The sequence below is a fragment of the Heteronotia binoei genome, chromosome 11, assembly GCF_032191835.1.
Source record: "Heteronotia binoei isolate CCM8104 ecotype False Entrance Well chromosome 11, APGP_CSIRO_Hbin_v1, whole genome shotgun sequence".
Lineage (NCBI taxonomy): Eukaryota > Metazoa > Chordata > Lepidosauria > Squamata > Gekkonidae > Heteronotia > Heteronotia binoei.
The window spans coordinates 74,871,947-74,896,920 of record NC_083233.1 but is presented as its reverse complement, the minus strand read 5'-3'; the positions used below and the strand labels follow the sequence as shown (position 1 = coordinate 74,896,920).

The following is a 24,974-nucleotide window of genomic DNA, read 5'->3' as shown; positions in this document are numbered from 1 at the left end:
GCAAGCCCTGCGGAACTGATTGTAGTCCCGCAGGGCTCGCACCTCCTCTGGTAGTTGATTCCACCAATGGGGAGCCATTATTGAGAAGGCCTGCTCCCTCGTTGCTTTCAATTTGGCCTCCCTTGGTCCAGGGATTTTTAAAAGATTTTGAGAACTAGATCTCAGTGCTCTCTGGGGGATATATGGAGAGGCGGTCCCTAAGGTAGGCAGGTCCTCGGCCATATAGGGCTTTAAAGGTAATAACCAGCACCTTGTAATGAACTCGGAACACAATTGGCAGCCAGTGCAGCTCCCGCCGAGGTAGTCCCACTAACAGCCTGGCTGCTGCATTCTGAACTAGCTGCAGTTTCCGAGTTCGGTACAGGGGCAGCCCCACGTAGAGGGCATTACAGTAGTCCAACCTCGAGGTGACCGTTGCATGGATCACTGTTGCCAGGTCGCTACGTTCCAGGAAGGGGGCCAACTGCCTCGCCCTCCTAAGATGGAAAAAGGCGGATTTAGCAGTGGCTGCTATCTGTGCCTCCATTGTCAAGGAAGGCTCCAGTAGCACTCCCAAGCTCCTGACCCTGCGCACTGGTATCAGCGACGCACCGTCAAAGGCTGGTAGGGAGATCTCCTCTCCTAGCCCGCCGCGACCCACACAAAGGACCTCTGTCTTCGCTGGATTCAGCTTCAGCCCACTCAGCTTGATCCACCCTGCCACAGCTTGCAGCACTCGGTCCAGATTTACAGGGACGTCGTCCGGCCGCCCATCAATAGATAGAGCTGGGTGTCATCAGCGTACTGGTGGCAACCCAGCCCATACCTTCGGGCAATCTGGGCAAGGGGGCGCATGCAGATGTTAAACAACATCGGGGAGAGAACTGCCCCCTGAGGCACCCCACAATTAAGTAAGCGCCTCTGGGACAGCTCTCCTCCAATCGCCACCCTTTGTCCCCGACCCTCAAGGAAGGAGGAAAGCCACTGTAAGGCTAGCCCCCGGATTCCTGCGTCGGCGAGGCGGCGGGTCAGCAGTCGATGGTCGACCATATCGAACGCAGCCGATAGGTCTAACAACAGCAATACTGCTGAGCCGCCTCGATCCAGATGTCGCTGGAGGTCATCCATGAGGGCAACCAACACTGTCTCCGTCCTGTGGCCCGGGTGGAAGCCGGACTGGTATGGGTCTAGGGTGGAAGCGTCATCCAGGAAGCCCTGTAACTGCAGCACCACAGCCCTCTCAATGATTTTGCCCAAAAAGGGCAAATTTGAGACCGGCCGATAGTGAGCCAATTCAGCCGGATCAGATGTAACCTTTTTCAAGAGAGGGCGGACCACTGCCTCCTTCAGGGGCATTGGAAAAGAGCCCTCCGAAAGAGATCTATTTATGAAGTCCCGTATCGGACATCTTAGCTCCTCCCGGCAGGCCTTAATTAGCCAGGAGGGGCATGGGTCCAGATCACAAGTAGTTGGGTGTGCAGTGACAAGGATTCTGTCGACTTCCTCCAAGCTGAGCGGGTTGAAGTGGTTCAGGATCAAACCAGAAGACACGCACAGGGCCTCGAGTTCACTTACTGTATCTAATATGGCAGGGCAGTCGTGGCGGAGCGACTGGACCTTGTCTGCAAAAAATTTCGCAAAAGCCTCACAGTCTATCTCCAATTCCATAACATTTGGCTTGCCTTGTGGCAATGTAGTAAAATTCCAAATTATCCTAAATAATTGTGCCGGGCGCGAATTTGCAGACGCAATCTTAGCCGCAAAGTATATTTTCTTTGTGGCCTTGACTGCCATCTCATAGGACCTCATAAACTCCCTATAAGAAGATATTGGAGATGAAGATATTGGATTTATATCCCGCCCTCCTCTCCGAAGAGTCTCAGAGCGGCTCACAATCTCCTTTACCTTCCTCCCCCACAACAGACACCCTGTGAGGTGGGTGGGGCTGGAGAGGGCTCTCACAGCAGCTGCCCTTTCAAGGACAACCTCTGCCAGAGCTATGGCTGACCCAAGGCCATGCTAGCAGGTGCAAATGGAGGAGTGGGGAATCAAACTTGGTTCTCCCAGATAAGAGTCCGCACACTTAACCACTACACCAAACTTGCTCTATAAGATGTTCTAGCCGCTTCGTCACGGGTACACCGCCATTGCCTCTCTAGCCGTCTGAGACCTTGTTTCAGCTGGCGTAGCTCCGGGGTGTACCACGGAGCCAGCCTAGTCCGAGGTCGTAGAGGGCGTCGGGGTGCGATCTCATCAATGGCCCTAGAGAGCCGGCTATTCCAGGTCTCAACCAGGCCATCGAGGGGATCGCCAGAGGGCCAGGGATCCCGCAGAGCCATTTGGAACCGTTCCGGGTCCATCTGGCTCCGCGGGCAAGCCGTAATAGGCTCGTCGCCTAAACAGGTTTGGGGTGGCATATCTACACGAGCCTTAAGGGCAAGGTGGTCTGACCATGGCTCCACTTCAGTGGTTATATCATCCACCGTAACCCCGGCCGCAAAGATCAAGTCTAACATGTGCCTGGCCTGGTGAGTGGGGGCTGTAACAAATTGAGAGAGTCCTAGTGTCGCCATGGATGACACCAGATCCGTCGGCTGACTAGAAGCCGGGTCATCAGCATGGACGTTGAAGTCACCCAGGATTACCAGCCTTGGGTGCTCCAACGCCCAGCCGGTCGCCGCCTCGAGTAGGGACAGTAAGGTGCTGGCTGGTGCGTTAGGCGTACGGTATACCAGCCAGACCGCCAACCCCTCTCCAGCCTCCCACGCCAGACCGGCACATTTAATATCCTCGATCCTTGGGGCCGGGAGCGCCCTAAAGGAGTAAGCCTCTCGTATAAATAACGCCACTCCTCCCCGCCGCCCGCTAGTCCGCGATTGGTGAAAGACCGAATAACCTGGGGGAGCTGTTTGTGAGAGGGCCACTGTGTCTCCCGCTCGAACCCAGGTTTCGGTCACGCATGCCAGGTCCATGTCCTGTTCGACTAAAAACTCTCGAAGGACTGAGGTCTTATTACTAATGGACATGGCATTGCATAACACCAATGACGGAGGCGAGTTGTTCAACCTGACCCTACTACCTGTCACCGTTGGGATGGGACGCAGATTGGAGGGTGAACGAGCACTAACGTGTCTCAGTCTCCCTCCCTTGTGTCGTCTGCTCCCACCGCCATATCTCCCCCTCCCCCAGGAGCACTGGAATCCCTAGACCAGCCATTCCCCACTGGAAGTAGCCACTGTCTTAGCCGCCACCGATGCACAGCAATGACTAACACTCTCCAGTCCACTCCATCCTACTAGGTCCCAACAATCAAATCAACCCAATAAAACCCTACCCTCAATTTCTCTTGTATATTAATTGGTCAAATAAATAATTTAAATCTATATAATAGCTCATATGTTTGATGAGTGAAGTGTGTTATAATAGCCTGATGAGTGAAGATTTCTTTAATTAGGCGACAGCCCTGATTTTCCCCACCTCTTATTTTACTGCAGCAGACAGAGAAGGCTGAGAGGCTCGTATTGTCAGCTGTTTGTTTATTTATTTACTTATTCAATTTTTTAGCCCGCCCTTCCCATAGAACAGGCTCAGGGGCCGGTTACATCATATGAACATATGAAGAACACATGAAGCTGCCTTCTACTGAATCAGACCCCTGGTCCATCAAAGTCAGTATTGTCTTCGCAGACTGCAGCGGCTCTCCAGGGTCTCAAGCTGAGGTTTTTCACACCTATTTGCCTGGACTCTTTTTTGGAGATGCAGGGGATTGAACCTGGGACCTTCTGCTTCCCAAGCAGATGCTCTACCACTGAGCCACCGTCCCTACATCATAAAACAGTCAACAGTAAAAGCAGAAAAGAGAGGGCTTGGGGGTATCTGGTTTAAAATCCTACTTCCGTACCAAGGGCTTTTTTTTGTAGGAGGAACTCCTTTGCATCTTAGGCCACGCACCTCTGATGTAGCCAACCCTCCAAGAGCTTATAGGGCTCTTAATTCAGGGCCTACTGTAAGCTGCAGGAGGACTGGCTACATCAGGGGTGTGTGACCTAAGATGCAGAGGAGTTCCTGCTACAAAAAAAGGCCCTTGGTAGTTTGGAAGTAGGATTTTAAACCGGGTACCCCCAAGCCCTCTCTTTTACTGTTTTCCACTGTTGACTGTTTTATGATGTAACCCGCCCTGAGCCTGTTCTATGGGAAGGCGGGCTAAAAATTGAATAAGTAAATAAATAAACAAACAGCTGACAATATGAGACTCTCAGCCTTCTCTGTTTACCACAGTAAAATAAGAGGCGGGGAAAATCAGGGCTGTCGCCTAATTAAAGAAATCTTCACTCATCAAGCGTATGAGCTATTATAACACTGATGCAATACTAGTGCATGTAGCTTGTTGAAATGAGGATCCTCCTATGGAATTTTTGCATCATTTACAGCACAATCCTTAAGAGACTTATTCCCAGCCAGGGGATGGCTTAATGTAAGAGAGGAAGGAAGGAAGGAAGGAAGGAAGGAAGGAAGGAAGGAAGGAAGGAAGGAAGGAAGGAAGGAAGGAAGGAAGGAAGGAAGGAAGGAAGGAAGGAAGGGAGGGGCAAATAGATGGGGAGAGGGAGGTGGAAAGAAAGCAACTTTTTAACTTTAAATGCATTCTCCAACCTACCAGCTGGCTTGGCGGAGAGAGATGCCTTTTCCAAGCTAGCCAGCTAGGCACTGTGGCTTTGAGAGCCACAGAATATGCGTGAAAGAGGCACGTGACTCCCAAGCCACAGTTTGGCCACCCCTGCTCCAGTCTAAGCCCTTTTCATTTCAATGGACTTACACTTTCATTTAACTCTGCATAAGATTGCACTGTTAATATGTCACGTTACTGTGCTTCAGTTCTGTTTTTCTAGACTTCTGGTTGGTTCTACAATGCTAACCTTATTGAGTTGCTTCCTTAATGTCCATCCAACAATTGTATTGAGTTCAAGTAAGAGAGGCCCTGAGTGACATCGTGAGAACAAGAGCATCGAAAGCAAAGGGGGGCCCAGTAAAACTCAGAAAAGCACTCTATCTTTGGCAAGACTCACCGTGAACAAACTGAAAAGAAAACCACATGCGTAACGTAACATCATGGTGTGGAAAGCCCCACATAATTGCTTTTTTCTCCCTTCAAAACAAGACAAGGGTTGCCCTGACCCGGATCGCCAGCCAAACGGTCAGATCTCGGAAGCTAAGCAGGGCCGACTCTGGCAAGGATTCGGATGGGAGACCTCCGTGGAATACCAGCAGTCGGGAGGCGGGGCAGGCTCCATTCAGCCACTCTCTGAATATCCTCCAGGCCCCCAGTAGGGGTCAGTCACCAGGAGGTCACCATGGACTTCCAGGTGTACACGCACGTACATACACCCCTGACAAAAATACAAAATAAATAATTAAGAGAGTTTACGGACTGTAATCATTTCTTACCTTTTTCAAACCGTTCCAGGTATCCACCATTTGGACTTTGAAATGTCATCCAACACCCGTGTACACCCGTGAACAGTCCCATATGACTGTTGTTCAACTGAAGAGGGGGAGAAAGAAGGGGGGAGGGGGAGGGAGAAGGGTTTTTGCTGGGGTCTTCTGCAACTTCAACTCCCCGGGCAGGGCTTTTTTGGATAGAAAAAGCCCAGCAGGAACTCATTTTACATATTAGGCCACACCTCCTGCCATTACCATTGTTTTGTGCAGGGCTTTTTTTCTAGAAAAGCCTCAGCAGGAACTCTTTTGCATATTAGGCCACACCCTCTAGTACCAAGCCAGCCAGAACTTGTTCCTGCTCATAAAAAAGCCCTGTCCCCGGGATTAAAAAAAAGGAGAGAGAAGGAAGTAAGATCAGCTCACGATGCCCCTCCTAGCCAAGCAGAGCACCTGGAACTACCCCAATGGAGTAGGGCTCATGGCTCAGAACCAGGTGTCCTTGACCTTGAGAGCCAGTTTGGTGTAGTGGTGAAGTTGTGCGGGACTCTTATCTGGGAGAACCGGGTTTGATTCCCCCCCTCCTCCCCTTGCAGCTGTTGGAATGGCCTTGGGTCAGCCAGAGCTCTCTTATCTGGGAGAACCTGGGTTTGATTCCCCCACTCCTCCACTTGCACCTGCTGGAATGGCCTTGGGTCAGCCAGAGCTCTCTTCTCTGGGAGAACCGGGTTTGATTCCCCGCTCCTCCACTTGCAGCTGCTGGAATGGCCTTGGGTCAGCCAGAGCTCTCTTATCTGGGAGAACCGGGTTTGATTCCCCACTCCTCCACTTGCACTGCTGGAACGGCCTTGGGTCAGCATAGCTCTCTTATCTGGAGAACGGGTTTGATTCCCCACTCCTCCACTTGCACCTGCTGCTGGAACGGCCTTGGGTCAGCCAGAGCTCTCTTATCTGGGAGAACCGGGTTTGATTCCCCACTCCTCCACTTGCACCTGCTGGAATGGCCTTGGGTCAGCCAGAGCTCTCTTATCTGGGAGAACCGGGTTTGATTCCCACTCCTCCACTTGCACCTACTGGTATGGCCTTGGGTCAGCCATAGCTCTCTTATCTGGGAGAACCGGGTTTGATTCCCCACTCCTCCACTTGCACCTGCTGGAACGCCTTGGGTCACCCATAGCTCTGGCAGAGGTTGTCCTTGAAAGGGCAGCTTCTGGGAAAGCCCTCTCAGCCCCACCCACTTCACAGGGGTGTCTGTTGTAGGGGAAGGAGATAAAGGAGATTGTAAGCTGCTCTGAGTCTCTGATTCAGAGAGAAGGGCATGGTATAAATCTGCAATTCTTCTTCTGTGCCCAGAGCCTAAGACCAGGGTTTCAGGAAAGGGATGGAACTTGTCATAGGCTGCAAGCACGGCTGCCAACCTCCAGGTGGCTCCTAGAGGCCTCCCACTATTACAATTGATCTCCAGACAACCCACATCGGTTGCCCTAGAGAAAATGGCTGCTTTGGAGGCTGTTTTCCTATGGCACTGTACCCTGCGGAAGACCCTCCCCTTCACAAAACCCACCCCCCTCAAAATCTCCCAAGTATTTCCCAACCAGGAGCTGGCAACCCAAACCCCAAGAAATTTTGCCAGGCAAATCCGAGTAGGTGGATGGATGGTCTGACTCTGAAAACAGCACATCTGTATTGAATGCAGCAGTTAATTCTGCTGATGTTTTAGCCACAAGGGGAAAAAAGAGGAATCCTGACTAGCAGACCTCGGATTCAGCAGGAGCTCACAGGAGCACAGCTCCTGAACCTTTCTGAGGGTTCCCCCTCTTCCTCCCCACCTACCTTGTCCATTGAATAGTAGGTGCAGCTGCATAACAATCCCTAGATTAGGAGAGTGGGCAGCCAGCCAGCCACCAGGAGCTTTGTCACACTCCCAGCAACCCTCATTAAACCCCTGGAGAAGCCCGCACCACCCTTGCTCCACTTCTCATGTGATCCTGGGTGGCAGGTGCCTTGCTGGCCTTTTGACTGGGGGGAAGCGGCGAGCCCAAGAGAGCCCCAGGTGAATGAGGCCTGCTTGGGGCTGGATGGATCTCTAGCTATTCCAAGTAGGCCTCACTCGCCCAGAGCTCTCCTTTCTTGCATTGGGTTGCTTTTGGCTGGGGGGGGGGGGTTTGCATATGCTAATGAGGTATGCTAATTAGCTCCGCCACCTATTTTCCTACAAAGAGATCCCCACCTGCTAGCAAAGACCTTTTTTATCTGAAAAGATTCAACTTGAGCTGACCACGCAGGCCAAAACCATTTGCTCCACTGGTTGCTACTATCAGGCATCAAATGTTGCTAACAATTGCTTAATGAAGCTTGGGGCTGGGCTCCCTTCTCCAAGCTGGAGCCGTCTCTGTTGCTTGCTCTTGCTAGCCACGCCTCACCGTGATGCAAGGAGCCTTCTGCGATCTTTATCTCACCCTCCTTTCCTTGAGGCAGCCACCTCTTCCTTCTTTCTTTAATCTTCACAACTGTGCTGTGTGGAAGATCGGGGCTGCAAGCTTAGGGTCACCCAAGGAGCTTCCTGGCTGACTGGGGATTTGAATACAAGTCTCTCGGGCCTGCTCCTAAAACCCTGCATCGCACTCGTGATCGCACCCTAATTATAACCAGGAAAGGAAAGGTCCCCTGTGCCAGCACCAGTCGTTTCCGACTCTGGGGTGATGTTGCTGTCACAACTTTTTCACGGCAGAACCTTTTTACAGGGGTGGTTTGCCATTGCCTTCCCTGGTCATCTACACTTCCCCCCCCTCCAGCAAGCTGGGTACTCATTTGACCGACCTCGGAAGGATGAAGGCTGAGTCAATCTCAAGCTGGCTACCTGAACCAGCTTCTGCTGAATCAAACTCAGGTCGGTGTACTGAGTCAGTCAGTACTGCAGCTTTACCACTGCGCCACGGAGCTCTTCTTAATTATACCAGATAGTAAATTTGGAATAATCTGTAGTAGTTTGCATAGAGAATATTTAGGCAGTTAAGAATTCATAGCAAAAGCATAATTAATAGTTTAATGATAATATGGGTTCAATTAGATTAACTGTTTTGATACAGGAATTATTGTCTTAATCTTAATTTTCTTTTCATCTTGACCTCTCTCTCCTTGGATAGAAAATGGTCTACATATCTAGATACATCTTTATAACTTAAAATCCTTACTTGGTATTTTATTGTATGCATGTAAGTATTTATGCTTGTTTACAACCTGATTCCATACGTTTAATTAATTGTACATGAATATTAATATCGATATTAACTTGTATATTTTTTTAAAAATTCAATAAAAAATATATAAAGTGCTTGAAACTGATAGTGTATCGGATTCGCTTCAAGGTGCTGGCTGTTACCTTTAAAGCCCTATATGGCCAGGTCCTGCATACCTTAGGGACCGCCTTTCCCTGCATTATGCCCCAGCGAGCACTTCGGTCCGGGTCTCAAACCTGCTGCCAGTTCCCAGCATCAGAGAAGTTAGGCTTAAATCAACTACAACTAGGGCCTTTTCACTGCTTCCCCTAGCATCAGGGGGTGAGGAACAGTGGCTCTCCAGATGATTTTTGCCTACAACTCCATCAGCCCCAGCCATTGGCCATGCTGGCTGGGGCTGATGGGAGTTGTAGGCAAAAAAAACCCATCTAGAGCGCCACTGTTCCCCACCCCTGCGGCCTAGCTGGTGGAATGAGTTGTAGGAGGTCAGGGCCCTGCGAGAGCTTTCACAGTTCCGCAGGGCCTGCAAAATGGAACTCTTCCAACACGCATTTTAATAATGGCAAGGCCAGCAACGCGAAAAAGCCATAAATACTACCAACAGGATCTATCTCATCACACTAGGTAGATCCTGGGACCTCTTAGGTTAGGGAATGTTGGCTCTCCAGCAGTTCTTTGCCTAAAACTCTCCTCAAGCCCCAGACATTGGCCATGCTGGCTGGGGCTGATGGGAATTCTAGGCAAAAACATCTGGAGAGCCAACGTTCCTTACCCGTCTTAGAACATCTAGCTACCTACCATCATTAGAATTTTAATTGTTGTCTGAAACTATTGTACTAGCACCTGTTGGTGTTTTAATAATTGTTCTTATGTTCTTACTGTTGTTTTATCTTGTTTGGTCACACTAATCGGATTGCGTGACCCTTAATCTGTGAGCTGCCCTGAGCCTGCCTTTGGCGGGGAGGGTGGGATATAAATTAAATAAATAATAAATAAATAAACTGAATCCAGATTTAATCTCATCATTCCATCCAGTCTTTAAAAATGAAATATGAAAAAGAAGATGATGATACTCGGATTTATATCCTGCCCTCCACTCCAAATCTCAAGTCTCAGAGCGACTTACAATCTCCTTTACCTTCTTCCCCCTAAACCAGACACCCTGTGAGGTGGGTGGGGCTGAGGGAGCTCTCCCAGTAGCTGCCCTTTCAAGGACAACCTCTGCCAGAGCTACGGCTGACCCAAGGCCATTCCAGCAGCTGCAAGTGGAGGAAGTGGGGAATCAAACCCGGTTCTTCAGATAAGAGTCCGTGCACTTAACCACTACACCAAACTGGCTCTCAGGAGACAGACACCCTGTGAGGTGGGTGGGGCTGAGAGGGCTCTCCCAGCAGCTGCCTTTTCAAGGACAACCTCTGCCAGAGCTATGGCTGACCCAAGGCCATTCCAGCAGCTGCAAGTGGAGGAGTGGGGAATCAAACCCGGTTCTCCCAGATAAGAGAGCTATGGCTGACCCAAGGCCATCCCAACAGCTGCAAGTGGAGGAGTGGGGAATCAAGCCCGGTTCTCCCAGATAAGAGAGCTCTGGCTGACCCAAGGCCATTCCAGCAGGTGCACATGGAGGAACATATGAACATATGAAGCTGCCTTATACTGAATCAGACCCTTGGTCCATCAAAGTCAGTATTGTCTTCTCAGACTGGCAGCGGCTCTCCAGGGTCTCAAACTGAGGATTTTTCACACCTATTTGCCTGGACCCTTTTTTGGAGATACCAGGGATTGAACCTGGGACCTTCTGCTTCCCAAGCAGATGCTCTACCACTGAGCCACTGTCCCTCCCCCTACAAAAGTAAAAGCAGCATTTTGAATTGTGTTGGCTAGAATAATAGTTTACCTTAATCCCTATGAGTCAAGAAGTTAACTGAAGTCAGAAAACCGCTGTGAAACCTAAGCAATCATGAAATTGCAGGGAAATATCAGTCATGGTACGAAATGCCCATCAGTAAGATATCTTAGTCTGGTGATTCTGACTCAGTAAAAAATATTTTATATGTACTGACTCGCCATTTGAAATAATCTTTATAAGCCTGTCAATCATTGCTATAGCAAGACAACATATCTATTTAAGGCTCCAATTTATCAGAAAGTCCCCTAACATTTCCAATACACTGTCTGTAGGTTACTTAGAGAATCAATGAGAATCAAAATCTCTTATCGCTAGGTACCAAAATCTCTTATCGCTAGAGTGGGGAATCAAACCTGGTTCCCCCCAGATAAGAGAGTTATGGCTGACCCAAGGCCATTCCAGCAGGTGCAAGTGGAGGAGTGGGGAATCAAACCCGGTTCTCCCAGATAAGAGAGCTCTGGCTGACCCAAGGCCATTCCAGCAGCTGCAAGGGGAGGAGTGGGGAATCAAACCCGGTTCTCCTAGATAAGAGAGCTATGGCTGACCCAAGGCCATTCCAGCAGCTGCAAGGGGAGGAGTGGGGAATCAAACCCGGTTCTCCCAGATAAGAGAGCTCTGGCTGACCCAAGGCCATTCCAGCAGCTGCAAGTGGAGGAGTGGGGAATCAAACCCGGTTCTCCCAGATAAGAGAGCTCTGGCTGACCCAAGGCCATTCCAGCAGGTGCAAGCGGAAGGAGTGGGGAATCACACCCGGTTCTCCCAGATAAGAGAGCTCTGGCTGACCCAAGGCCATTCCAGCAGGTGCAAGTGGAGGAGTGGGGAATCAAGCCTGGTTCTCCCAGATAAGAGAGCTCTGGCTGACTCAAGGCCATTCCAGCAGCTGCAAGTGGAGGAGTGGGGAATCAAGCCCGGTTCTCCCAGATAAGAGAGCTCTGGCTGACTCAAGGCCATTCCAGCAGCTGCAAGTGGAGGAGTGGGGAATCAAACCCAGTTCTTCCAGTTAAGAGTCCGTGCACTTAACCACTACACCAAACTGGCTCTTATTTCTTTGCAGGAAAGGTTGTGCAACCACTTTTGACACTCCTGAAGACATGAAGCTGCCTTCCCTTGGTCTATCAAGGGCAGTATTGTCTATTTAGACTGGCAGTGGCTCTTCTTTCCCATCACCTCCTGCCTGGTCCTTTTGAACTGGAAACGCCAGGATTGAACCTGGGACCTTCTGCATGCCAGAGCATACAAGAATCTATATACATGAATCTCTAGATAGAAAAGCTATCACTGAGCCATTAAAAAAAAAAAGGTAAAGGTAGTCCCCTGTGCAAGCACCAGTCGTTTCCGACTCTGGGGTGACGTCACATCATGACGTTTTCATGGCAGACTTTTTACAGGGTGGTTTGAAACTGCCTTCCCTGGTCATCTACACTTTACCCCCAGCAAGCTGGGGACTCGTTTTACCGACCTCGGAAGGATGGAAGGCTGAGTCAACCTTGAGCCGGCTACCTGAACCCAGCTTCCGCCGGGATCGAACTCAGGTCGTGAGCAGAGCTTGGGCTGCAGGACTGCAGCTGACCACTCTGTGCCACGGGGCTCCTACACTGAGCCACAGCCCTTCTTTAAAAACTTATCAAACAAAACGCTTTTGCAGGACAGCAGCCCCAGCTCTCTTCTTTCCGATTTCAGCTTTACGGTCCATAAATTGTGGACCCCACCCAACCCTGGTTTCGTTTAGAATGCACAAATGAGACTGAGGGTGGGGTAGGGAGACTGCGATTTTCTGCCAGCCATCAAAAATGCAAATCTGGATTAGCTGCCTGCATCCCTTGCTCTTCTGGTTCCTACCAAATTTCTTAAGAGTTCACCATTCCCAGGGCTGGCCCTAGACTGTCTGGCACCCTAAATAAGGCTAACTCCGCCCCGCCTTCTCTACCTTGCTCTATTTGCCTTCTCTGTTCTTCCCCCTCCAGTTTCACCTTTTCTATCTGACCCCATTTTATATACCGTATTTTTCAGACCATAAGACGCACTTCCCCCCCCCCAAAAAAAGTGGGGGGGAAGTGCGTGCGTCTTATGGTCCGAATACTAAAAGATGAGGGGGGAGGGGCCTGCAGCCCCCGGGAGACAAGCGGCGAGATCGCTCCCTCCGCCCCCATCGCCAACCCAGCACTTTGCAGGGAGCAATCTCGCCGCTTGTCTCCCAGCCAGGCGTGCTTCCCCCGCACCTGCGTGCCTGGCTGGGAGATAAGCGGCGAGATCGCTCCCTGCGAAGTGCTGGGTTGGCGATGGGGGTGGAGGGAGCGATCTTGCTGCTTGTCTCCCAGCCAGGCGTGCTTCCCCCGCGTCCTAGATGACTAGGAAGCCCTTGACAGAGCTGGGCTCTTACGCTCGCTGGACTAAATATTTTTTCCTTTCGAGAACAGAGACTGTATGGGTGTCGCTTGTCGGGAGCCTGATTTAGTCGCTCATGTTTTGCGCCGTTGCCCTGTGTTTCGTGGGATTCGTCGGGAACTTACCCACGTTTCGCAGGGCCTGCAAAGTGGAGCTCTTCCACCAGGCTTTTAATTGATCCAACAGGCATCCTCTGAAGTCACTGCTCCCCCCCCCCCCAGCACCCTGCTAGCTATCAAGGCGCTCATGTTTTTGCTGAAAGCTTCCAGCCTATATGCTGTTGTTTGGTTTGCTGCCAATTGTATGCATTATGGTTTTTTGATAGACGATGATATTGGATTTATATCCCACCCTATACTCTGGCTCAGAGCGGGTCACAAGCTCCTCTACCTTCCCCCCGCCCCCCACAAAAGACACCCTGTGAAGTGGGTGGGGCTGAGAGAGCTCTCACAGCAGCTGCCCTTTCAAGGACAACTCCTGCGAGAGCTATGGCTGACCAAAGCCATTCCAGCAGGTGCAAGTGGAGGAGTGGGGAATCAAACCCGGCTCTCTCAGATAAGAACCTGCACACTTAACCATTACACCGAACTGGCTCCTCAGGGGACAGACACCCTGTGAGGTGGGTGGGCCTGAGAGAGCTCGCCCAGAAGCTGCCCTTTCAAGGACAACCTCTGCCAGAGCTATGGCTGGCCCGAGGGGCATTCCAGCAGGTGCAAGTGGAGGAGTGGGGAATCAAACCCGGTTCTCCCAGATAAGAACCTGCACACTTAACCATTACACCGAACTGGCTCTCAGGGGACAGACACCCTGTGAGGTGGGTGGGCCTGAGAGAGCTCGCCCAGAAGCTGCCCTTTCAAGGACAACCTCTGCCAGAGCTATGGCTGGCCCGAGGGCATTCCAGCAGGTGCAAGTGGAGGAGTGGGGGAATCAAACCCGGTTCTCCCAGATAAGAACCTGCCACACTTAACCATTACACCGAACTGGCTCTCAGGGGACAGACACCCTGTGAGGTGGGTGGGCCTGAGAGAGCTCGCCCAGAAGCTGCCCTTTCAAGGACAACCTCTGCCAGAGCTATGGCTGGCCCGAGGGCATTCCAGCAGCTGCAAGTGGAGGAGTGGGGAATCAAACCCGGTTCTCCCAGATAAGAGAGCTCTGGCTGACCCAAGGCCATTCCAGCAGGTGCACATGGAGGAGTGGGGAATCAAACCCAGTTCTCCAGATAAGAGAGCTACGACTGACCCAAGGCCATTCCAGCAGCTGCAAGTGGAGGAGTGGGGAATCCAACCCGGTTCTCCCAGATAAGAGAGCTACGGCTGCCCCAAGGCCATTCCAGCAGGTGCACATGGAGGAGTGGGGAATCAAACCCAGTTCTCCCAGATAAGAGAGCTATGGCTGACCCAAGGCCATTCCAGCAGGTGCAAGTGGAGGAGTGGGGAATCAAACCTGGTTCTCCCAGATAAGAGAGCTATGCTGACCCAAGGCCATTCCAGCAGGTGCGAGTGGAGGAGTGGGGAATCAAACCCGGTTCTCCCCAGATAAGAGAGCTCTGGCTGACCCAAGGCCATTCCAGCAGGTGCAAGTGGAAGAGTGAGGAATCAAACCCAGTTCTCCCAGATAAGAGTCCGCACTCTTAACCACGACACCAAACTGGCTCTCTGTTGCCTCTGACCCTGTTGCCTTTGCCCTTTCCAGCTCTTCAGTGGAAGTTGCCCAGCGTTTGCTCACTGGTGGGTCACCCAGATTGATGGGCTGGTGGCTGGGTGCTTCGCTGTTGTATTGCATAGGGGCTATCATCATTTCTGGCAAAGGCAATTGATACTTGATCAGGTTTTTTTTGTGGCGTTGTCTTGAGGGCATGTTTGTATGCAATCAAACAGGAATTTGAGCAGACTTTGGAGGATGGTGGAAGACAGGAGGGCCTGGCGTGACTTGGTCCATGGGGTCGCAAGGAGTCAGACTCAACTGTGCAACTGAACAACAATGAATAATAATGTATGGCTGTGAGAGCTGGACCATAAGGAAGGTCGAGCGCAGAAGAATAGATGCTTTTGAGCTGTGGTGCTGGAGAAGAATCTTGAGAGTCCCTTGGAATGCAAGAAGATCTAATCAATCAGTCATAAGGGAAATCAACCCAGACTGTTCCCTGGAAGGTCAGATGCTGAAGCTGAAGTTCAAATACTTTGGCCACCAAATGAAAAGGGATCACTCCGTGGAGAAGATCCTGATGCTGGGAAAGACAGAAGGCAAAAGAAGAAGGGGACGGCAAAAGATGAGATGGCTGGACAGTGTTGATGATGTAACAAACACGGATTTGAGCAGACTTCGGAGGATGGTGGAAGACAGGAGGGCCTGGCGTGACTTTGTCCATGGGGTCACAAAGAGTCGAACTCGACTGTGCGACTGAACAAGAACAACTTGAGGGCCTTTCTGGTCGGTGTAACTTTTACTCCGTTTCATCCGTTTTGGATCCTGTCTATGTTTTTGTTTCATTCTTTTATGCCATTAAAGCAGGGGTGCCATAGAATCATAGAGTTGGAAGGGACCTCCAGGGTCATCTAGTCCAACCCCCTGCACAATGCAGGAAACTCACAAAAACCTCCCCCTAAACAGCATTTGTTCTCCTCTTTTGTTATGAGGGCCAGGTCTGACATAAATGAGACCTTGTTTGGCCGGGCCAGGCTGTGTTGGGCTGGGTCATGTGTGCACCTATTCAAGATTAGTTACCAGAGACATAAACTTTTTAAAAGACACAGACAAACACAACTAAAGACTTTAAAAAAAAAAACACCTTAAAATAAAACATGCTTAAAACATTAGCACTTGTTGGTCTTAAAGGTGCTTTCTTTGTATTTCTCCCAGGGGATCCAGGGAACTGGGCAAAGGAAGCTCTGGCTCTTTCCCTCCCTCCCTCCCTCCCTCCCCAGGGGACCAGGAGGAGGAGGAGCCTCAACCAACAGAGAAAATAGAGGTTTGCCTCTGTAGCTCCTGTGCGATTGAACAAGCCTTGCAAAGCAAGCTTATTTATTTATTTTTATTTCATCTGATTTATATCCCACCCTACCCCACTGAAGCGGGCTCAGGGCAGCTGAGACGCAGAAAGAAGCAAGAGAGGGGAGAAGGAAGCAGACAACTGCCAGTTGCTCGGGAGCCTTATAGAAACGATCCAGAGGCCTGATTCGGCCCCCGGACCGCATGTTTGACAGCCCTGCATTAAAGGTTCTGTATGTACCTTTCGAGGACAACCTCTGCCAGAGCTATGGCTGACCCAAGGCCAAAAGTACCTTTTGGCTGCCATAACAATCAGGGAGCAAAAGACTAGCTTCCCTTCTTGATGTTTGACTGGTTTTATAGCTGAAACTCCATGCAAATTTGCTACGCTGTACTTTTTATTTCTAAGCCAATAAAGGTATTTGGATTGGAATGTATGTATGTATGTAATCAAGGCTAAAGAGCCCCATGGCGCAGAGTGGTAAAGCTGCAGTACTGCAGTCGGAGCCCTGTGCTCACGACCTGAGTTCGATCCCAGCAGAAGCTGGTTCAGGTAGCCGGCTCCAGGTTGACTCAGCCTTCCATCCTTCCGAGGTCGGTCAAATGAGTCCCCAGCTTGCTGGGGGGAAAGTGTAGATGACTTGGGAAGGCAATGGCAAACCACCCTGTAAAAAGTCTGCCGTGAAAACATTGTGAAAGCAACATCACCCCAGAGACGAAAACGACTGGTGCTTGCACAGGGGACTACCTTTATATATGTAACCAAGGCTAACTTCTGGTACCGCCCCCCCCCCTCTGATAACATCACTGAGTCACATGGGGGGGGGCCCATGGCACTTGCCTAGTGGCAGAGCCATCCCTGACCACCCCCCTCTGCTTCACTGGAGGTTTTACTCACGCTAACAAGTATGCCGAACTTGTCGCTGAAAGGAAGCAATCCGGGCTTGATGGTGTTCAGGAATTTCACGATGGGATCCTCGTACCCCCACAAGACTTCTCCAACCGTCTTGTTCAGGAAGGCCTTCTGCTTGAAGAGAGAGAAAGCGGTGCTCACCGCTATCTGCAGAGGAGCTGCTATATGCTCCAGCATCACTGCGGCTCCCTGGGGGGGAAGAAAAGGTGGCAGGGGTTACACCATGTCCCTGGAGGCTACACAGGAGGGAGAGAGGGACGGTGGCTCAGCGGTAGAGCATCTGCTTGGGAAGCAGAAGGTCCCAGGTTCAATCCCCAGCATCTCCAAGTAAAAAGCGTCCAGGCAAAAAGGCGTGAAAAACCTCAGCTTGAGACCTTGCTTGGTAAGACTCTGGAGAGCCGCTGCCAGTCTGAGTAGACAATACCGACTTTGATGGACCGAGGGTCTGATTCAGTATAAGGCAGCTGCATATGTTCATAGGCCTAAGGGAAGGGATGGTGGCTCAGTGGTAGAGCATCTGCTTGGTAAGCAGAAGGTCCCAGGTTCAATCCCTGGCATCTCCAACTAAATCCTTCAAAGGTTTTGTAACGTCATTAAGTTTCGCCATAATGTACAAATCCCAGAGCTTATTATACCAGGTTTTTAAAGATGGAGTTGAGGCTATACATTCTTGATGGACGGCTGCTGGCAATCCAACTCCGCCCCCAACGCTGACTCAAGAATAGGAAAGGGCTCTCACAGCCTACCCCCATGCATAGTTTTCTGCGCTCTGTGCACAGGGGCAGCCTGTTACAAAGACAGTGAAGACCAAACTAGATGTGACAGCTGTAACAGGACTGGCCTGTAGACAGTGCCGCCATTTTAAAGCAACTTAAAACACTCCGTGAGGCCTCAGTCCTCATCAGGGCTGAGGTACTCTTGTTACGCCCTGCTGCAAGTGTCATAGAATTACAGAGTTGGAAGGGAACCCAGGGTCATCCACCCCCTGCACGATGCAAGAAACTCACAAACGCCTCTTCCTAAATTCACAGGATCAGCATTGCTGTCAGATGGCCATTTAGTCTCTGTTTAAAAACCTCCAAGGAAGGAGATCCCACACCTCCCGAGGAAGCCTGTTCCACTGAGGAACCGCTCTAGCTGTCAGGAAGTTCTTCCTAACATTGAGCCGGAAACTCTCCTGATTTAATTTCAACCTGTTGGTTCTGGTCCTACATTCTGGGGCAACAGAAAACAACTCTGCACAATCCTCCATATCAGGGGTCCCTAACCCCTGGACCAGGGACCAGTACTGGTCTGTGCCCGGTTAGCAACTGGGCTGTGAGTTGTATAATTATTTCAGTATATATTACAATGTAGTAGTACTAATAATAATAATACTAAGATGACATTGGATTTATATCCTGCCCTCCACTCTGAATTTCAGAGTCTCAGAGTGCCTCACAATCTCCTTTACCTTCCTTCCCCACAACAGACACCCTGTGGGGTGGATGGGGCTGAGAGAGTTCTCCCCAGAAACTGTTCTTTCAAGGACAACTCTGCAAGAGTTATGGCTGACCCAAGGCCATTCCAGCAGTTGCAAGTGGAGGAGTGGAGAATCAAACCTGGTTCTCCCAGATAAGAGTCCGCGCACTTAACCACCACAGCAAACTAACAGAAATAAAGTGCACAACTGTAGCATCCCGAAACCATTGCCCCCACCTCTGATCCCTGGAAAAATTGTCTTTCACAAAACCGGCCCCTGGTGCCAAAAAGGTTGGGGACCGCTGTTCTATATGACAGCCCTTCAAGTACTTGAAGATGGTGATCATATCACTTCTCAGTCACCTCCTCTCCAGGCTAAACATGCCCAGCTCCTTCAACCTTTCCTTGTAGGACTTGGTCTCCAGACCTCTCACCATCTTCATCGCCCACCTCTGGACCCATTCCAACTTGTCTATATCCTTCATCTCTTCGCTACCCAAAAGAGCCTCAGAGCGGCTTACAATCTCCTTTCCCTTCCTCTCCCAAAACAGACACCCTGTGAGGCAGGTGAGGCTGAGAGAGCTCTGAGAGAATTGTGACTGACCCAAGGTCACCCAGCAACTCCAGGTGAAGGAGTGGGGAATCAAACCCAGTTCTTCAGATGACAGTCCACCGTTCTTAACCACTACACCACACTGGATCAAGTGCAGAAAGTGGAGATTCTCAGGAAACTGCATTCTGCCCATCATCTCGCATTTACTTTCTCCCCCTGTGCTCCTGTGGAATAACCTGCATACAGGCTGAAACAAACTTATTTGTTCTACTAAAGCTCCCAAGAGAAAGAAGCTCTCTTACCAGCACCAAGAGGTTCGGTATTAAAACATAATCCTCTTCTGTTCCATTTGACATCGATGGTTGGAAATGGAAACGCCGGTACTCTAGGAAGGAGACTGTACCATTTTCGTGGAATGTGATGTTCTTTTTCTCCCTGTATTCCCTGAAAGAGACACCCAACTCTCATCAGTATCCAATTTATTACCTGCAAGATAGAGACAAGGATAATATAGTTCCGAAAAAAGGGACTTTTTGAAGCAGTGTTTTTAAGTAATATGAAGTCGAGAGAGTTTTGTTGGTCAAGAAATGGTTAAGTCTAATGCCTTGGCTCAGTTCCTGCAACGCAACCTTCACAAGGCCAAAGAAGATACAGGGACAATGGGAGATTTCAGAACATCCACCGACCAAACACTAAAAACGCTCCCACTTCTTTCCAATTCTACATATTGCTGTCATCATCCGTTTCAGATTGCCTCATTCCTGTTGCCCTCCATTATTCTCTGACAGCGTTCATGGGCACATCCTATGATGCATTGCAGCAGAACATGTTCTTAATGGTAGGTGCTCCCTCTAAGCTGTAGAGGCTTGTGAGCAAAAATTCTACTGGCATTCAAGTGGTGAGCTACTGCAGAAATTATTGCGCACCAGGGGCCATTTTTCCAGAGCTAAAATGTGTGAACCGAGCTAGCTCACACTAACTCAGCTTAGAGGGAACCCTGGCCCTGACGCAACTAACTAAATGTTCCCTTCCTCTAATGCCAACAGACTCACCACCAATGCTCCCTCTAAGCTGCAGAGTCTCGTGAGCAAAAATTCTACTTTGTGAGTTATTGGCATCAAAGTTCTGAGCTACTGCATCAATTAGGTTGCTCTGGGGCCCTTTTTCCTGAGCTAAGACAAAAACGCGTGAGCCAGAGGCTAAAAAACTGTGAGCTAGCTCACAGTAACTCAGCTTAGAGAGACCACTGGTAGGTACCAATCCAGCAATGGAACCTGCCTTGGGGGAGGGTGAGCTCTCCCTCACAAGGGGAGGGGCTGCAGTTGAGCAATCCCCTTGGCATGCAGAAGATCCCAAGTTCAATCCTCGGTATCTCCAGTCACAAATTAGAAGAATTGCAGATTTATACCCAGCCCTTCTCCCTGAATCAGAGACTCAGAGCGGCTTACAATCTCCTCTGTCTTCTCCCCCCACAACAGACACCCTGTGAGCTGGGTGGGGCTGAGAGAGCTCTCCCAGAAGCTGCCCTTTCAAGGACAACTCCTGCAAAAGAAGAAGACTGCAGATTTATACCCCACCCTTCTCCCTGAATCAGAGACTCAGAGCGGCTTAAAATCTCCTGTATCTTCTCCCCCCACAACAGACACAACCAGTGTCTTTAAGGGAGCCTGAAAGTGCTTAGCATGGGAGAAATGCATTCTACAACGGAGGGCCACAAGATGGTAGAAACAAGGCCAGACTATTCAGGAAAACTTTCACATGCGTCTTCAAGCGTCTTCCTTCCAAGGTAACATTTAGAAGGTTGCGATGATGCACCATTGCTGTCAGGCCCCGTGAGTTATCTCTTGCCTATGCGGGGCAGATGAAAGCGAAATGCACCAGATGGACCGGTGGTGCAACTCTGGATAAAACAACTTCATCTGATCACTTTTTGCCTAGATAACCAGAAGAAGAAGACCGTAGATTTATATCCCACCCTTCTCTCTGAATCAGAGTCTCAGAGTGGCTTACAATCTCCGTTTATCTTCTTCCCCCCCAACAGACACCCTGTGAGGTGGGTGGGGCTGGGAGGGCTCTCACAGCAGCTTCCCTTTCAAGGACAACCTCTGCCAGAACTGTGGCTGACCCAAGGCCATTCCAACAGGTGCAAGTGGAGGAAGGGGGAATCAAACCCGGTTCTCCCAGATAAGAGACTGCACACTTAACCGCTACACCAAACTGGCTCTCAGAACGGCTTACAATCTTAGGTTACAATCTCATCATCCTTAGGTTGTGGATGACGTGACAAACCCCTGCAGGACCAATGCCAGTTGGAATAGCCAAAGATAGCCTTGAGGGACTGATAGCCAAGTCCAGCACAAGGCAATTTAATGCGTCCAAATGGAGGCTGAGTAGGGAACGCTCCAACTTCCTTGAACTCAGTTGGTAAGTGGCCAAGAACATCTCTTCCAGCCTTCGGACTGTACGACCTTGACAGGCAGCTCAAGGCACAGATGCCACTAGAACGCACACACAGTTTCATGGGCCAAGTTTCAGCAGGAGAAAAAGGAGAATGCTCCAAAGAGAGAAAGGCTTGCCGGTTTGTTCCCCCCACAAGGAAGAAACAAAAAAAATTGGGAATATTCAAACTGAACCACCAAGCTTTAGGCTCTAGTCTCCTCCCTGTTAAACACCTGTGATGACGAATCAACTACTGAGTCAGCTACAATTGTATGTTGGTAGCAGAATTTCTTTGTGCCAGGACATTTGCATGACCAATGCCACGCTGAAGGATAGGAACAAAAGGAGGGGAAGAAAAAACTTAACCCCAAAAGAGGAATTTCAAAAGATTTGAAAACAAATCAGCCAGTATCATAATGCCCCTGTATAAATCGATGGTACGGTCTCATTTGGAGTACTGTGTGCAGTTCTGGTCGCCGCACCTCAAAAAGGATATTATAGCATTGGAGAAAGTCCAGAGAAGGGCAACTAGAATAATTAAAGGGCTGGAGCACTTTCCCTATGAAGAAAGGTTGAAACGCTTGGGACTCTTTAGCTTGGAGAAACGTCGACTGCGGGGTGACATGATAGAGGTTTACAAGATAATGCATGGGATGGAGAAAGTAGAGAAAGAAGTACTTTTCTCCCTTTCTCACAATACAAGAACTCGTGGGCATTCGATGAAATTGCTGAGCAGACAGGTTAAAACGGATAAAAGGAAGTACTTCTTCACCCAAAGGGTGATTAACATGTGGAATTCACTGCCACAGGAGGTGGTGGCGGCCACAAGTATAGCCACCTTCAAGAGGGGTTTAGATAAAAATATGGAGCACAGGTGCATCAGTGGCTATTAGCCACAGTGTATGTGTGTATATAAAATTTTTTGCCACTGTGTGACACAGAGTGTTGGACTTGATGGGCCGTTGGCCTGATCAAACATGGCTTCTCTTATGTTCTTAGTAATGAAGTCAAAGCCATGAGCTCCGGCAAGATTGCTGCTCCTTATCCAGGAACTGGAAAAACCTTAACACCAGTTGGTTGCTTTAATGCTACAAAGTGTATTTAAGAAGCCATGTTGGATCTGGCCAATGGCCCTCCCAGTCCAACGCTGTGTTACACAGTGACCAAACCCCAGGTGCCATCAGGAGGTCCACCAGCAGGGTCAGAACTCCAGAAGCCCTCCCACCAGGGGTGGAATTCTAGCAGGAGCTCCTTTGCATATTAGGCCACACACCCCTGATGTAGCCAATCCTCCAAGAGCTTACAAGACTCTTTTTTGTAAGCTCTTGAAGGATTGGCTACGTCAGGGGTGTGTGGCCTAATATGCAAAGGAGCTCCTGCTAGAATTCCACCACTACTTCCCACTATTTCACCAAGAATGTGGAGCTTCACTGCCCAGACAGAGTGTTCCATCTATACCTTGTGGCTTAGAGCCACTGATGGTCCTCTGGTCTGTATTTTCGTCCAATCCCCTCTTGAAGCTGTCTATAAGGTCATAAGAGAAGCCATGTTGGATTAGACCAAAGGCCCATCCAGTCCAACACTCGTGTGTCATGCAGTGATCAAAACCCAGGTGCTATCAGGAGGTCCACCAGCAGGGCCAGAACTCCAGAAACCCTTCTGCTGTTGCCCCCCAAGCACCAACAAGACAGAGCATTACTGCCCCTCTATACACTGTGGCTAATAGCCACTGATGGATCTCTGCTCCATAGGTAAACTGTTTATCCATTTCTATAAAACACTTTCTTGAGCAGAGCAGAGTCCATTTTCAAAGCAGCATGTTTCCAGAGTTAGTTCAGAGGAGGAAATTACATAACCAGCAGTAACAATGCCAGACCCAGTCCAACACTCTGTGCCACACAGTGATCAAAACCCAGGAGCCATCAGGAGGTCCACTAGTGGGACCAGAACTCCAGAGGCCCTCCTCCTGTTGCCTCCCAAGCACCAAGAATACAGAGCATCACTACCCCAGACATAAGAACATAAGAGAAGCCATGTTGGATCAGTGGTCAATGGCCCATTTAGGCCAACACTCTGTGGCCAAAACCCAGGAGCCATCAGGAGGTCCACCAGCAGGGCCAGAACTCCAGAAGCCCTCCTCCTGTTGCCTTCCAAACACCAAGAAGGCAGAGCATCACTGCCCCAGACATAGTATTCCCCCTATACATTGTGGCTAACAGCTGCTAGTGGACCCCTGCACCATAGGTTTACCCATTCCTGTAAAACACTTTATTGGGCAGAGTCCATTTTCAGCAGCAGCATGCTGCCAGAATTAGTTCAGAAGAGGAAATTACATAACTAGCAGTAACAAGATTTCCAGAAGCAATCAAAAGAAAATGACTGGGCTAAGAGCATCTTAATTACCTTGCTTGTGGCTCTAAAGAGATGTAGAAAGGACAGGGAGGAAGAAGACTGAGAATACAGTGACAGGAAATTCCAGGGCTGAGCACTGTTCCTTCAACCAAGATGCAATTCAGGTTATTTATAATCTGCCTAAATAGGTTTATAGGATTATGTTGGCATACTTACAATGTCACAATCCACAATCCGCCACAGATGCAAGGCAGGTTGTTCCGGCCTTTCTTCCTATCTCAATGCACACGTCTAGGTGTTATACACAGACACACTTGCAATCTTTTCATTTGAGTCAGAGCAGCCTAGAGCTTAGCCTTAGATTGTCTGATTTGGACTGGACAGATCTGGGTTGACTTCTCTAAGTTCAATAACAGCCTGTCTTTGTTGCAAGGCAAATTGCAAAATATAAACACGCCACGCCACCAATTATAGTGTACAGCATCCAATAAGCAACAAAATAGGACTGCTAGGTTTACAGACTGAGGAGACAACGCTGACAAAGCAAACAATGGAGAAATAAATTTCAGGTGGGCGGCTGCGTTGGCCTGAAGCAGCAGAACAAAGCTGGAGTCCAGGGGCTCCTTTAAGTCCAATGAAGTATTATTTGAAGTATAAGCTTTTGGGTGCACGTATCTGAAGAAGGGTGCACGCACAGGGAGTCTTATACCTTGTGTCACACAGTAAGGAGCCAGGAAGGGCCTTCTGCTGGCTGCCACCACTCTGGGAAGGGTCCCAGAGCACTCCCACAACCCCTGTGTCTTCCTTTTAGTAAAACCTTTCAGAGAGGTCTGTCTGTCTGTCTGTCTGTCTGTCTGTCTGTCTGTCTATCATCTATCCATCTATGTAGTTGTTCAGTCACACAGTCGAGTCCGAAACTTTGCAACCCCATGGACCAAGTCACACCAGGCCCTCCTGTCTTCCACCATCCTTCGAAGTCTGCTCCAATTCATGTTAGTTACATCAGTAATGCTGTCCGGCCATCTCATCTTTTGTCGTCCCCTTCTTCTTTTGCCTTCTGTCTTTCCCAGCATCAGGGTCTTCTCCAGCGAGTGCTCCCTTCTCATTTGGTGGCCGAAGTATTTTAGCTTCAGCATATGCATATGTACATGCATACAGATACACACACACATATATGTATACACGGTAAAATTAGCACCAAGTTTGCAGGGGGGAAAGTGTAGATGACTGGGGGAGTCTGCCATGAAAAAGTTGTGATACGTCACCCCAGAGTCAGAAACGACTGGTGCTTGCACTACCTTTACACCTTTTTATACACGCACACAC

At 49.7% G+C, this 24,974-nt stretch overlaps 1 protein-coding gene across 1 annotated transcript in view; it reads right to left on the bottom strand.

Annotated features, from left to right (window-relative positions):
- Nucleotides 1-24,974, bottom strand: part of SCARB1 (scavenger receptor class B member 1) — a 105,725-nt gene that overhangs the window by 56,387 nt on the left and 24,364 nt on the right. The window contains exons 3-4 of the mRNA XM_060249234.1: nucleotides 19,160-19,301; nucleotides 16,829-17,032 (exon numbers count right to left, since the gene is read on the bottom strand). Of these exons, the coding sequence (XP_060105217.1) occupies nucleotides 16,829-17,032; nucleotides 19,160-19,301 (346 nt within the window). The remainder of the gene's footprint in view (nucleotides 1-16,828; nucleotides 17,033-19,159; nucleotides 19,302-24,974) is intronic.